General features: G+C 49.2%; 1 protein-coding gene across 18 annotated transcripts in view; it reads left to right on the plus strand.

The window, feature by feature from the left end:
* The window catches only part of CHAF1B (chromatin assembly factor 1 subunit B), a 39,265-nt gene continuing 25,832 nt past the window's right edge, over positions 1 to 13,433 (plus strand). For 5 of the 18 annotated variants that reach the window (XM_081573075.1, XM_081573058.1, XM_081573060.1 and 2 more), the window contains exons 1-8: positions 1 to 53; positions 665 to 897; positions 1,806 to 1,938; positions 3,392 to 3,509; positions 4,499 to 4,602; positions 8,812 to 8,908; positions 10,728 to 10,812; positions 12,111 to 12,204. In XM_081573075.1, the coding sequence (XP_081429201.1) occupies positions 772 to 897; positions 1,806 to 1,938; positions 3,392 to 3,509; positions 4,499 to 4,602; positions 8,812 to 8,908; positions 10,728 to 10,812; positions 12,111 to 12,204 (757 nt within the window). In that variant the 5' untranslated portion in view covers positions 1 to 53; positions 665 to 771. Of the gene's footprint in view, positions 54 to 113; positions 268 to 664; positions 898 to 1,805; positions 1,939 to 3,391; positions 3,510 to 4,498; positions 4,603 to 8,811; positions 8,909 to 10,727; positions 10,813 to 12,110; positions 12,205 to 13,433 lie in introns of those variants that run through there. The other 13 variants (XM_081573074.1, XM_081573065.1, XM_081573062.1 and 10 more) reach the window with 5 other exon arrangements.

The raw sequence follows: 13,433 nt of genomic DNA on the forward strand, positions 1-13,433 counted from the left end.
GCGTGCGCGGCGGCGGGAGCTGGCGGCCCGGCGGTCTGAGCGCGTCCCTGTAGGTACAGCTTCTCCCGCGCGGACTCTCGCGTCCCCGCGCTTTCCCGGCGGGGCCTGGGTGAGGGGTGAGGGACCGGGTTGGGGTGGCGAGCGGCCCTCGCTGAGCGCCAGCCGCGAGGACCCGGGAGAGCTTCTGAGAAGCGCGCGTGTGCTCGGCGGGCCCCCGGCCCAGCCCCAGTGCCCCCGGCGGCTTCCTCTCAGCCAGGTCCCAGTCAGGTCCGGTTCCGGCTGCCCCCTCGTCCCCGGCCTCGGTCGGCTCGCCGAGCAGCCCTTCCCCCGCGGCCCCGGCCCTCCCCCACCCCCGGTAGCCGTCTTCCCGGGGCGCCCACCCCCACACCCCATGGCTCGCCCCCCGGCCCGGCCCGGGCCTTGCTTTCCCCTTCCTGGGTGTCCGTCCCTTGTTTTTCCGGATGCACCCGGAGAATAAAGTGAAAACAGCCGCGGACTCCGCGAACCATTTGAGGTGGAACTGCGAGGGTTGCGTCAGAGGGCCGCACTGACATCCTCTCCCAGGGCAGCGTCTTTAATGGTCGGCAGGGCTCCTGGCTGAGGCTTGAGTGTTAAGTGCCTGGTCCCCGGCTCGAAGATTCACCTCATCACCAACCATTTGCAGCTCTCTCTCCTCGGTCTTTGGAGAACCAACGGCCCTCTCACCCCCCCCGCCCCACCTCTACCACCCACCCTGAGGAACTGTGTTTCTCTCCTTGAAGACTCTGGAGGATGAAAGTCATCACTTGCGAGATCGCCTGGCACAACAAGGAGCCGGTGTACAGCCTGGACTTCCAGTATGGAGCCGCCGGGAGGATCCACCGGCTGGCCTCCGCGGGGGTGGACACGGCTGTCAGGGTAAGCGTGGCATGGGGAGTGGGAAGGGCCCAGGAAGCAACGTTGAAGCGGCATTCTCCACTCTTGTGTTTTTATAACGACTGTTAAACGCAGGGCTTCCCAGGTGGCCAGCTCGGCGGTAAAGAATCTGCCAATGCAGGAGACGGAGGTTCGATCCCTGAATCGGGAAGATCCCCCTGGAGGAGGAAATGGCAGCCCACTGCAGTATTTTTTTCCCCTGGGAAATCCCACGGACACAGGAGCCTGGTGGGCTGTATAGTCCATGGGGTTGCAAAGAGTCGGACAAGACTGAGCATGAACACTGCAGGCAATCATCACAAATTATTGTACTAATTAAGTTACCTAGCCCAGGGGCTTCCCAGGTGTCACTAGCGGTAAAGAATCCGCCTGCCAAAGGCAGAAGGTGCCAGTTGGATCCCTGGGTGGGGAAGATCCCCTGGAAGAGGAAATGGCAAATCCACCCCAGTATTGTGGCCTGGAGAATCCCGTGGACCGAGGAGCCTAGTGGACTACAGTCCATGGGGGTCTCAAACAGTCGGACACAACTGAGCGACAAAGTGTATGTATATGTGTATCTAGCCGAGACGGATAAATTGAGTCAACAATGAAGGCAAAAGAGAGCAACTTTCTTCCTAGGGTCCTGTTACTTAGACTGATGTCACTGGATGTGGTGATATTATTATTTCAGAACCCTGAGCCAGTTTCCTCTAGGGGAAGAGTTTGCACAAGAAAGAGGTGGGAGGCAGTGGCACTGGAGGTTTATGTTTCAAATAGGAGTTACTTCCTCTTATGTTTCAAAAGAGAAACTGAATTTTCTTTCTGAAAATCAGTGCAGGGTTGTTTTAGTAGGTGCATTATGAAGCCTGCTCACTCCATGTTTCTCTGAATGAGTGTTTTTGTATCAACAGATCTGGAAGGTAGAAAAAGGACCAGATGGAAAGGCCATCGTTGAATTTTTGTCCAATCTTGCTCGCCATACCAAAGCGGTCAATGTTGTGCGTTTTTCTCCAAATGGGGAAATTTTAGCATCGGGAGGGGATGGTGAGTATTTTGATACACACATGTCTCCTAGTCAATACTGAGATTTCAGCTAGATATACTTTCTCATTTCAGAGGTCGCTTGACCCTCTGAATCTGTCATTTAGATAGTTTAGGGGAGTTATGGGGATATGTTATGGGGAGTATGAACGCATGGAGGACAGCAAGCTTAAACTGAGAAGAGCTGTTTGAAAATGACCCATTTGCTCCCACTGAGCTGGTTGGAGACAGGTGGGTTGGTGCTTACCATTCTAAATCCCAAGGCAGCTGACATGACCTTGTTAGGTTTTTGGCTTAACATCTGTTAAGTGATCCTAGTCCGTTCCATGTCTCTGTGTAATTAATGAATTAATTGGCCTAGGGAGTGTTGTTGAAATGGCCCTCTGTTTGTTTGGTGGCATAAATTGATTCATATTTTCTGCTTGTGTTTAAACACCATAAAGCTATACAGAAAAAGTATATCTTTTTATCATGCTCTAAAACCAGAATAGTCTAGAAGTGAGAATAAAAAGAAAGTAGAAACCTCAGATGTTGTTCGCAGAAGGAGGAAAAGAGACCTGGTGGAACTGAGTGCCCTGATGTCCAGTCCAGTGTGTGGTCGAGGGAGAGGTGGGGAGTGGGAGCCACCTGGGGGTGGGGGAGAGGCTGGGCAGCTGGTAAGGCAGCACTGGTCCAGAGCCAGTCCTTCAGTCTCCTCCTGACACATACATGAGAGTGTCTTCCCAGGTGGCACTAGCGGTAAAGATTCTGCCTGCCAATGCAGGAGACTTAAGAGATGCAGGTTCAATCCCTGGGTTAGGAACATCCCCTGAAGGCCATGGCAACCCACTCCAGTACTCTTGCCTGGAGAATCCCATGGACATAGGACAAGTCCATAGGGTCGCTGTCAGGCACGACTAAAGCGACTTAGCATGCACACGCATATATGGGCTTACCATGTGCTGGGCATCATGTGGTAAGTGCTTTATACATCTACCTCATTTAATCCTCACAGTGGCCTATGTGCTCGTGTGTGCTCAGTTGCCCAGTTGTGTCCAACTCTTTGTGACCCCATGGACTGTAGCCTGCCTGGTGAGGGGACTGAGGCATCTAGATAATAAGTGACTTGCTGTAGGCTGGACAGCTGGGAATAACTTGCCAACCCCTGTGTGGGTGCCTCTGTTGTTTTTTCTCCCCTATCAGATCATGCCTGTGCATTTGTTAATAGAGTCGCTTTGCAGTCATGTTTTGCTGGCCTGGGACCCTTCTGTTTAAGATGACCTTGTATAACTCTGATCTGGTATGAGGTTGATTTCAGAGTTTTTGTTCAGAAGGGAAACTCACTGTTCCTGCCCAAATTCTTAGAGGTAAATCCTCATGGCCATAGCGTCTGTAGATATTGTTTTATGTCCTAAAAATCCAGAAGTGAAGAAGCCGCACAGGAAAGTGTGACTTGCATTTAATCGACACTCTGCAGATGCTGTCATTCTGCTCTGGAAGGTGAATGATAACAAGGAGCCGGAACAGGTTGCTTTTCAGGACGAAGATGAGGCTCAACTGAACAAGGAGAACTGGACTGTTGTAAAAACCCTGAGGTAACCTTGGGAGGGACCTGTGAAGGGGTTAGCTTTAGGACCTGAATGCATTCAGCTGATAGGCATTTAGACTTTCATATTTCAGTTAAAACTTTTACTTGTGCAAGACAGTAGTGCAGGCATAGTTTAAAATAGCGGCCCCCCCAATGTTTTTGGCACCAGGGACAGGTTTCATGGAAGACAGCTTTTCCACAGACTAGGGGTGAGGGGTGATTTAGGGCTGATTCAAGTGCATTGCATTTTTTGTGCACTTTATTTCTGTTATTATTATTACATTGTAATATATAATGAAATAATTATACAGTTGTCACTTGCCACTCAGTGATAGAGTTTATGTATGAGTCTGCAGGCAGTTGATTCATTATGGTCTCGCGCGTCATCCTCCCCGCTAATGATAATCGGTGTTTGTAGCCGCTCCCCAGTGCTCACATCATGGCCTGAGCTCCACCTCAGATCATCAGGCATTAAATTCTCACAAGAAGCCTGCCACCTGGTCCCTCGCAAGCACCATTCACTGCAGGGTTCATGGTCCTGTGAGAATCCAGAGCCGCTGCTGACCTGAGAGGAGGCAGAGCTCAGGCAGTAATGCGATCGCTGGGGAGTTGCTGTAAATACACGCGAAGCTTCACTCTGTGCGCTCACCTCCTGCCATCCATGGCCTGGGGGTTTGGGGACCCCAGGCTTAAAAAGATAAAAATATGAATTAAAATGGATTTTCCATTAAAAGCCATTAAAGTAGATTTTCCTAGTTTCTCTTATAAAATTTTCTTTAGTAAACTTGAATCAATTTTAAAGATACAAGTATCCTTGAAGGTAGTAGTTTATAGCTACAGCTAATATAGCTATATAGCTAATGTAGCTCTAGTGGGAATTCTACAGTCCCATTGTGTGGGCCCTGAGTTTGCCTTTAAATTTTTGACGTTTGTTTTTTTTCCTCTCCTCAAGACAAGAATTGTTTTTTTCTTTTCTTTTTCCTCTTTGGATTCTAGGGGCCACTTAGAAGACGTGTATGATATTTGCTGGGCAACTGACGGGAATTTAATGGCTTCTGCCTCTGTGGACAACACGGCCATCATGTGGGACGTTAGTAAAGGTAGCTGATGTGTTTTTGCTATCGTCAGGGGAAAAGTGCAAGTGTTAGTCGCTCAGTCGTGTCCGATTCTCTGCGACCCCATGGACTGTAGCCCACCAGGCTCCTCTGCCCGTGGAATTTCCCAGGCAAGAGTACTGAAACAGGTTGCCATTTCCTCCTCCAGGGGATCTTCCTGATCTAGGGTTGGAACCAGGTCTTCTGCATTGCAGGCAGGGTCTTTGCTGTCTGAGCCACCAGGAAACCCCATTATTAGGGGAGGGATATTCCAAGTGTCTCAAAAGCTGAACCATGAAACGCTTCAGAAGAGTTTCTTTAGCGGACTGAAACAGAAGTTTAGCTCGACAGCTTAGGGGTTATCCCTGTATGCCAGGGACGCAGTCAGAATGTATGAGGTTTAACAGTGGTGTCATGAGTCATGAGTTGCTGGTGCCAAAGCAAGGTAGACGCTGCACGCCTTGGGGGGGCAGACATGATGGGGGAGAGGGTGGGGAGGAAGGGGGCTGATCCCAGCCTTCACGGACCTGAGGATCTTGGAGGGTTATCAAGTCATCATCATCAGTGGGGCATTGCCTGCTCGATAAAGGGGTAGGTGTGATCAGATTTCCCTTGTGGCTCAGCTGGTAAAGAATCTACCTACAATGCAGGAGGCCTGAGTTCGATCCCTGGGTGGGAAAGATCCCCTGGAGAAGGGAAAGGCTACCCACTTCAGTATTCTGGCCTGGAGAATTTCACGGACTGTATAGTCCATGGGTCGAAAAGAGTCGGACACGACTGAGCGACTTTCACTTCACTTCACGATCAGGTTTACATTTCAGGACATCAAATGAAGCAAAAGCTACCTCGCTGCTCTGAAAGAACCTGTTTTGGAGGGGTGTGGGAGGTAAACGTGTGAGAAGGTAACTACAGTTTGAAAATAGCAGTGGTGGCCAATGCCTAACCACTTTTCCCTGCTCCTGCAGTCAAGCCTGGTGTTTTCTCCCAAACCTCTTCCTCTCCTCTCCTTTATCTGGTCACTCTCCACAGCCCAAATACCCAGGTCAGGGGTCAGCCTGTGGAGTTGGCACCTCCCGCAGTCTCAGCGCTGCATCCGCCCGGTTTCCGTCCACGCTGTAAAAGCCTCTCTTCTGTTAATAGTTCCGTGCTGTCCACTGAAGCAGCCTCTCTTGCCTCCTCTGTGCCACACTCTTTCTAATCAGTCCCCGACATTTCGGCCAAGGGGATGACCGGTGTGACCAGCATCCTCGTCTTCTTTTTCCCAAACCTTGATATTTTGGTGTCTGCGGACACACCATCCAGCACCCCTGAAGCCAGTTGTAATGACCTTGAACACTGCCAGCATGCTGGGCACTCTTGCAGGTGCTGGAAAATACCCGAATATGATGGCTGTGTTCTACTGGGATGTGAATAAGTACACAAACGTCCATCCGATGTTAGGAAGTGATAGCGCCCCGAGGGGGTCAGCGAGTGGTCAGGTGATCGAGAATGCTTCTCTGAACATGTGGAGTTTGAACAGAGACTGGAATGAAGTTGGGGAGCGAGCTGTGCACATTGTTTGGGGGAACAGTGTTCCCGCCTGTGGGAACAGCAGGTGCGGAGGCCCTGTGGCAGGAACAGCTTGTTGTATCCAGGCAACAGGAAATCGAGGGTGTGTAGGAGTGGGAGGGGGAAGGAGGACCTGAGGCTGGAGGGTGGTGGTGGGCCCGGCCACCAGGGTCGGGTCTCAGGTTGTATCCTAGGTGTGGTCGTGAGCTGCCGAAGGGCTTTGAGCAGTAGAGCACCCTGATTTTACTTATTAGTATGTGGCATGCTGATCCTGGGACAACAGAGAAGGGGGCAGGGGGAGGAGCAGTTTTTAAGGAGTGTGGAAATTGAGATTTTATTGTAAGCCTTTGTGTAACATGGGCAAGGTTATTCAAAGTCAGTAAGTTTTTGTATTGTGGACTTGCACGTGCTGTGATTCCATCTACTCCCCATCACCTTCAGTTCAGTTCAGTCGCTCAGTCCTGTCCTACTCTTTGCGACCCCATGGACTGCAGCATGCCAGGCTTCCCTGTCTATCACCAACTCCCAGAGTTTACTCAAACTCATGTCCATTGAGTCGGTGATGCCATCCAACCATCTCATCCTCTATTGTCCCCTTCTCCTCCTGCTTCAATCTTTCCCAGCATCAGGGTCTTTTCCAATGAGTCAGTTCTTTGCATCAGGTGCCAAAGGATTGGGGTTTCAGCTTCAGCATCAGTCCTTCCAATGAGTATTCAGGACTGATCTCCTTTAGAATGAACTGGTTGGATCTCCTTGCAGTCCAAGGGACTTTCAAGAGTCTTCTCCAACACCACAGTTCAAAAGCATCAATTCTTCTGCGCTCAGCTTTCTTCATAGTCCAGCTCTCACATCCATACATGACCACTGGAAAAACCATAGCCTTGACTAGACGGACCTTTGTTGGCAAAGTAATGTCTCTGCTTTTTAATATGCTGTCTAGGTTGGTCATAACTTTTCTTCCAAGGAGCAAGCGTCTTTTAATTTCACGGCTGCAGTCACCATCTACAGTGATTTTGACTCCAGAGTTGGAGTCATCATCTTCAAGATGGTCCTTGAAGAAGAATGCCCACTTGGTCCACACTTGTCCTGTCTGCTGTCCCACAGCTGAGCGTCTCTCTGAAGGCCTGTCCTCCGACAGCTCTGACAGGGACACGTCCCTGTTGGGCCAGGCGGCCTGCCCCCTCCCATCAGCACGCCTCCGGCTGGTCCCTCAGCACCTCCGCTTCTTGCTCGTCTCCTTCCTGGAGCCCCGTGGTTCGCTGAGCCCTCTGTTTCCTGGCCTGTCGGCCCCTCTGGCCTCTCGTATTCTCCCTGTCCAGCTTGCTCCTCAAGGGAATCGTGTACGAACACAGACCGTCTTCGTCCACCTGCCCCACCAAGACAAACCGCAGCCCAGGATCGGCTGTGGTCCTGGTCCCAGGCTGAGCACAGCTGGTCACAGACCCCAGCACTGCACCCCGGGCCCCTCCAGATGCGTCCCCAGTAGCCTTCGGGGGTGGGTGGGTAGTCCCAAAGTCCCTGCCCCTTTCACTTGTGAGGTCCAGTCCCACCTGTTTCCCCAGTAGCCTCTCCCCTAATCCTCCAAAGATCTCCCGAAGCCACTTCTTCACCCCCAGTCACCTTAATCTCAGCAGACTCCCAGAGAAGAGCCTCATGAAGGGGAGGGGGACGGACAGTTAGTCTGACATCTGTGTGGGCACACGAAGGTCCCTAATGACTTCAGCGTCTGCAGTTTTAGGGGGCAGTGAGTGGTGGGCGCGGGGAGCAGGCACCCCCGGCTGAGGGTCGAATGAGTGGCAGGCGAGGAGGTCACCAGAGTGAGTGACCAGGTGTAGAGTGCTCCCCCCAGGAGAGGGTTTTGGGTTTTGTTTCTCAAAGACTGACCAAGGCTTCCTAACTCCCTCCTTGCTTCATCCAGGTCGTCTTTGTGTGCGACTGGTTTTATCCTCCACATTTCTCCCCCAAAACCCTTTCCCATTCCGGCCCGCTTTGCTCTGGGCCAGGCCCTTGTCTCTCATCAGGTCTCCTGTCACCTCCCAACTAGTGGCACTTCTGTTTGTGCTTCCTTCAACCCTCAGCTTCATCCTTAACATGCAGGTCACTTCCCAGCTCAGCATTGCACTGAGCCGCACCGTGAGCCCCCAGAACCTTTTCCTCGTGCACGAGGGTGTCGCACACACCAGCCATCTCAGCTGCCTGTCATTTCCCCGAACACCAAGCTGACTTTCACCCCGTGGACTTGCTCAGAATGCTGCCTTCTCTCCCACTGGCCCCCTATGTCCTGCCTGACCTGGAGACCTGAACTCTGAGCTCATACCTTCTCCACCCTCGCCCCCTGCTCTGTTGGCTGCCCCTCGTCCTCCCCGTGGTGTCAGAGCGTGTGTGCCCGGTGGTGCTCTGTTCCCCCTTCCCTACCATTCGTATTCTCTGTCCAGCTCGCTCCCCAAGGGGATCGTGTGTGAACACCTGCCACCAGGAGCTCTGAGCCCCCCAGGGTGAGGGGGACTGCGTGAAGTTATCTTTGACCCTAGAGCCTGACGGGTTTGTACAGAGGCTCAGTCACCTGCTGCTGAATGATGGAACAGCAAAAGAATAGTACTTAAATTGTAGTTTATACCATTTGTGCATTAGCGGGTTTTAGTAATGTGTCGTATGCTGTATCCATAGGCCAGAAGATCTCAATTTTTAATGAACATAAAAGTTACGTACAAGGAGTGACCTGGGATCCTTTGGGTCAATATGTTGCTACCCTGAGCTGTGACAGGTAAGTTAGTATTTGACGAGTTGTCCTCATCTCTGTTAGCTTGAAATTTTCTTCAAAGTTATCTTTATTACAGCTTAACCAATATAAACCACAATCTGGCTTTGATTCTTTTGTTCCTGATTTCATAGAAAGCATTTTATTTTACTGTTATTCTTAAAACATAGTAAGAAATTGGAAACTGATGAGGACAAGAACCTTACACAAAGTTAGTACTTAATAAATCTTTATTGAATGGGTGAATGAATGCAGAAATGGCTCTGAGTTAAATCTGAACTTCTTGAGCAACTTTTAAAGAAAAAGTCTTTTATAAGTATGACTTAGGAAAGAAGAGATACCTAGTGGTAAGGTTGGATATTTATTTCATTTTTTTGATTAGTGTTTACTGCTACAGTGATTTTAACAATTCCATTTAAATTAATTTGAAAAGAAGATATTTTGTCTTGTTTTCCTCCTTGTTTCAAGGAAGTCTTGTTGCTGTATTTACTGGTGTAATTAAACACAGTAATTTAATTGTGTTCTTGGAACAAAGAATTTAAAAAAAAGCCAGGAGGATTTCCTCAGTGGTCCAGTAGTTAAGACTCTGTTCCCACCGCAGTGGACTTGGGTTCAATTCCTGGTCAGGGAACTAGATCCTGCATGCTGCGACGAAGACCTGGCATAGCTAAATTAAAAAAAAAAAAAGAGGTACCAATCATATCGCTCACCAGCCATAATAGTCCTTTTTCATCTGTCTTCAGCTTTGCTTCTCATATTTATAATGGTCCTGCTGTAGCCATTTGAAGATTTGTTTTATATTGAAAATTATCAGCAGAAAAAAAATATATAATGACATTTTTAGTATAGAGCATATAGAGCCAAATTATACTCAAGTCTTTTGTTAGGTTTATTACTGCCATAATTGAGAAGTGCCTTCCCTGGTGACTCCAATGGTTAAGAATCGGCCTGCAGTACAGGAAACCTGGGTTCGATCTCTGGGTTGGGAAGATCCCCTGGGGTAGGAAGTGGCAACCCACTCCAGTGTTCTTGCCTGGAGAATTGCATGGACAGAGAAGCCTAGTGGGCTATAGTCCATGGGGTCTCAGGGTCACACATAACTGAATGATTAAGCACATACAGTTGTTTTTAAGTATAACAAACTGGATTTCAGATAATCCTGGAATGAAAGCACTAAGGAAGAATTAGTGTTTATCTTTTGTAGAATCTCCTATAATGTTCCAAATGTCATTTATTTTCTGATATATGTGGGGGAATTCTTTGGCTTTGCCCCAGTGACATGTGGGATCTTAGTTCCCCAACCAGGGATTGAACCCATGCCCTCTGCAGTGGAAGGGCCGAGTTCTAACCACTGGACTGCCAGGTAATCCCCTGGTGTATGTGTTTTATTCAGCACTCAGGAGTGACACAATCTGATCAGCTTGGGGAATGATATGAATTACCAACAACCAGTTTACCTGCTGGTGTTTTCCTTACTCTTGCAAATCCCTGAGGCCGAGACTCTTCCACTCAAAGTCAACTTCACGACAGTCATGCAGATGGCCACTGGGTCACACGCCCAAGACCTGAACTTCATCTCCCTTGACAAGTTGAAACATTCCAGAAAAAAAATGAAATTACGGTGTATTTCCCCCCTTCATTAGCAGTAGCCTTTCAGTTGTTAATATTTGCCTGTGTTATTCAGTTAAGTGTGAAAGTCTTTTGTCAATGGTTTTGCAGGCTGCAAGTTGTTGAAGCAGTCTTTAGTTCTGGTACTAGACTGTTTCTACGTGAAACGTAATTCACTTACTAGAAGAGATAGGTCAGACTTGTTCTCTTTGTTTAGGATCCTGAGGGTGTACAGCACGCAGAAGAAACGTGTGGCTTTTAACGTCTCAAAGATGCTGTCTGGAGTGGGGGCCGAAGGAGAGGTACAGGATGACATTCCATCCCAGCTGTACCTAAGCTGGGACCCAGGAAGCCGTGAACACCTCTGTACCCTGTGGCTAAGCCCCTGGCAGCCAGGCCCCCGACACCTGAGCTGCAGTGTGACTTCCCCGCAGACCGCCGAGTCTCAGTGTGGGGGGCTGGCCGGAGTGGGAGTGGGGACCTCGGGGGGGCAAGGGAGAGTAGGTGGTGGAGCTCAGTGGTTTCCAATCCTGCATGAGCTGTGGAGTCACCTGGGCACATGTAAAATACGGGTGCCTGGGCCTCACCCCCAGAGATGCGCTTCATGTGGCTCGAGGCAGCCAGGGCCCCAGGGTCTGAGGTGCAGTGAGGGTTGGGAACCACTGACCAGGAGCATCCCAGCCCTAGGCAACAGGAAGGCAGGTGGGTCCAGCACCTTCCAGGCAGGTAGAGGAGCACCACGGGCCACTGGGCATGGTACCCAGGAATGGAAAGGGTTCTGATCTTTGGGAAGAAGCGGCAAATAAAGATAGCACCCTGGTCCTCAAGATGTCAGGTGACTGAGTACTAAGGCAGGCAGGGAGCTGAAAGGGAGCAAGTTGGTTACTGGAGCAAAGAAGGGATGACTGCAAAGCAGTCCTGGGGCATCAGGTTAATAAGGCAAAGTGGGCTGTGGGCTGGGCTGGGTCCGGAGGATTAAATGCTTACTGTTTATAAAGTATCAGGTGTGTGGCAGCAAAAACTGTTCCACGCAGGTGTTCAAGCAGTGTTGTTTGGGAAAATGATGGGGTTACTATTTTCTTTTTAAAAAGGGTTCATTCAGTGGGAAATTCTAAATATATACACACACATAACAAACAAAAGGGCTCCTAGTCACCTTCCTGCCTTTTCCCAGTCTCATTTCCCAGGCAAAGCTCTGCTCACAGCGTAATGTGTTCTTACAGAGGTGTATGCATTTAATAATTGTTGAACCATACAAACACATAGACCCACTCTAGTATTCTTGCCTGGGGAATCCTAGGGACAGAAGAGGCTGGCGAGTCGTAAAGAGTTGGACACAACTGAACGATTTTACACTTTCATTTTCAAACATGTAGACACACACACACATAAAGCTTTCCTTACCAAAAATGGAAAATCAGTTCAAGAGTGATGGCCTTTGCAGTTCTGTGTGATTATTTGATATGTAGTGTGTTTCAATTTCATACCTATTATTATGTCAGTAATAAATAACAATATGTAGCAAAAAGACGTAGGAATTGGTAAGCCTTTATTGTGAATGGGAAGATTCGGGATAACATGTAAGCTTCGTGTGCTGCAGGCAAGAAGTTACCGGATGTTCCACGACGACAGCATGAAGTCGTTCTTCCGTAGACTGAGTTTCACTCCTGATGGATCTTTGCTCCTCACACCAGGTGTGTTTCATGAAGCTTTGGCTTTGAGGGCAGGGCAGCAGTGCTGGTGTCTGTGCTCCTGATCTGTGATGCTCTTTGCTGCTCAGGGAGTTCTGATGAAAGCAGTGATCCCAACTTGTCCACACACTGAACTCTGTTAAGTCGCTTCAGTCATGTCTGACTCTTTGCAACCCCATGGACTGTAGCCCGCCAGACCCCTCTGTCCACAGGATTCTCCAGGCAAGAATGCTGGAGTGTGTTGTCATGCCCTCCTGCAAAGGAGCTTCCTGACCCAGAGATTGAATCCACGTCTCTTACATCTTCTCCATTGGCAGATGGGTTCTTTACCGCTAGCGCCACCTGAAAAGCCCTTCTGAAATCTTCAGGGAGCTTTCAAAAGTCCTGGTACCTGGGTCCCACCCCTCCAGAGATTGTAGTTTAACTGGTTTGGAATGTGTGATCTGGGTTTTGGAATTTCAAAAAGATCCCCAGTGGTATTAACACACAGACAAGTTTGAGAGCCACTAGACTAGAATGATAAACATATTCTCTTAGATAAATTCAATTAAAAAAAATTTTTTAACAAATTCCTTTTCCCTAGACATGTATATGGAGCTCATAGTTCTAAAACTAACAATGAAGTGCCCTTGTCATGTTTATTCTGAGTAATGAAGCAGCCTGTTGTGACAGGGTCTAGACACAGACAAGTCGGGTTGGAATAATTTGTGGGAGTGTAGTGGTCAAGTCTGGTAGGTCAGCAGAATCAGTGAGGACACATCAGGCTCGTTGTCTGCAGGAAGGCGAGAGGGTGAGCCTAGCAGAATCATCCAGGGCGGTGCTATGGCCAGCATGGTCTCAGAGAAGACTGACCCCTGCTCTCCACCACTCGGGTACCATTCTGTGTGTGATTCAGTGACGTGAACCAGGGCTCGGCCAAGCAGGAGGGCACAGGTCAAGTTTGACACTGTGTTTTCCAGCCAGGCTGGATGGGGCTCCCCTAGGAGTATGTGAATCACACAGACATATGTGGATTAGACTGTAAAAGAACAACAGAGAACATGTGGGAATGACATTGGCTTGTGGGGGGGGAGGGTGGTCCCAGATCCAAGAGTAAATAGTTGCTTAAGTATATTAAAAGTTATTTACAAAACTCAGTAGTAAATCCTTTCTTCAGTGGCAGCTCTAAAAATACTTTCAGTTCAAATTGGATACCAGATGGGTATCTGCTGTCACTGTTAATGGTTCTCGGT

This window comes from Giraffa tippelskirchi, chromosome 2, assembly GCF_054371585.1.
Source record: "Giraffa tippelskirchi isolate mGirTip1 chromosome 2, T2T-mGirTip1v1.2.pri, whole genome shotgun sequence".
In the NCBI taxonomy this organism is placed as follows: domain Eukaryota; kingdom Metazoa; phylum Chordata; class Mammalia; order Artiodactyla; family Giraffidae; genus Giraffa; species Giraffa tippelskirchi.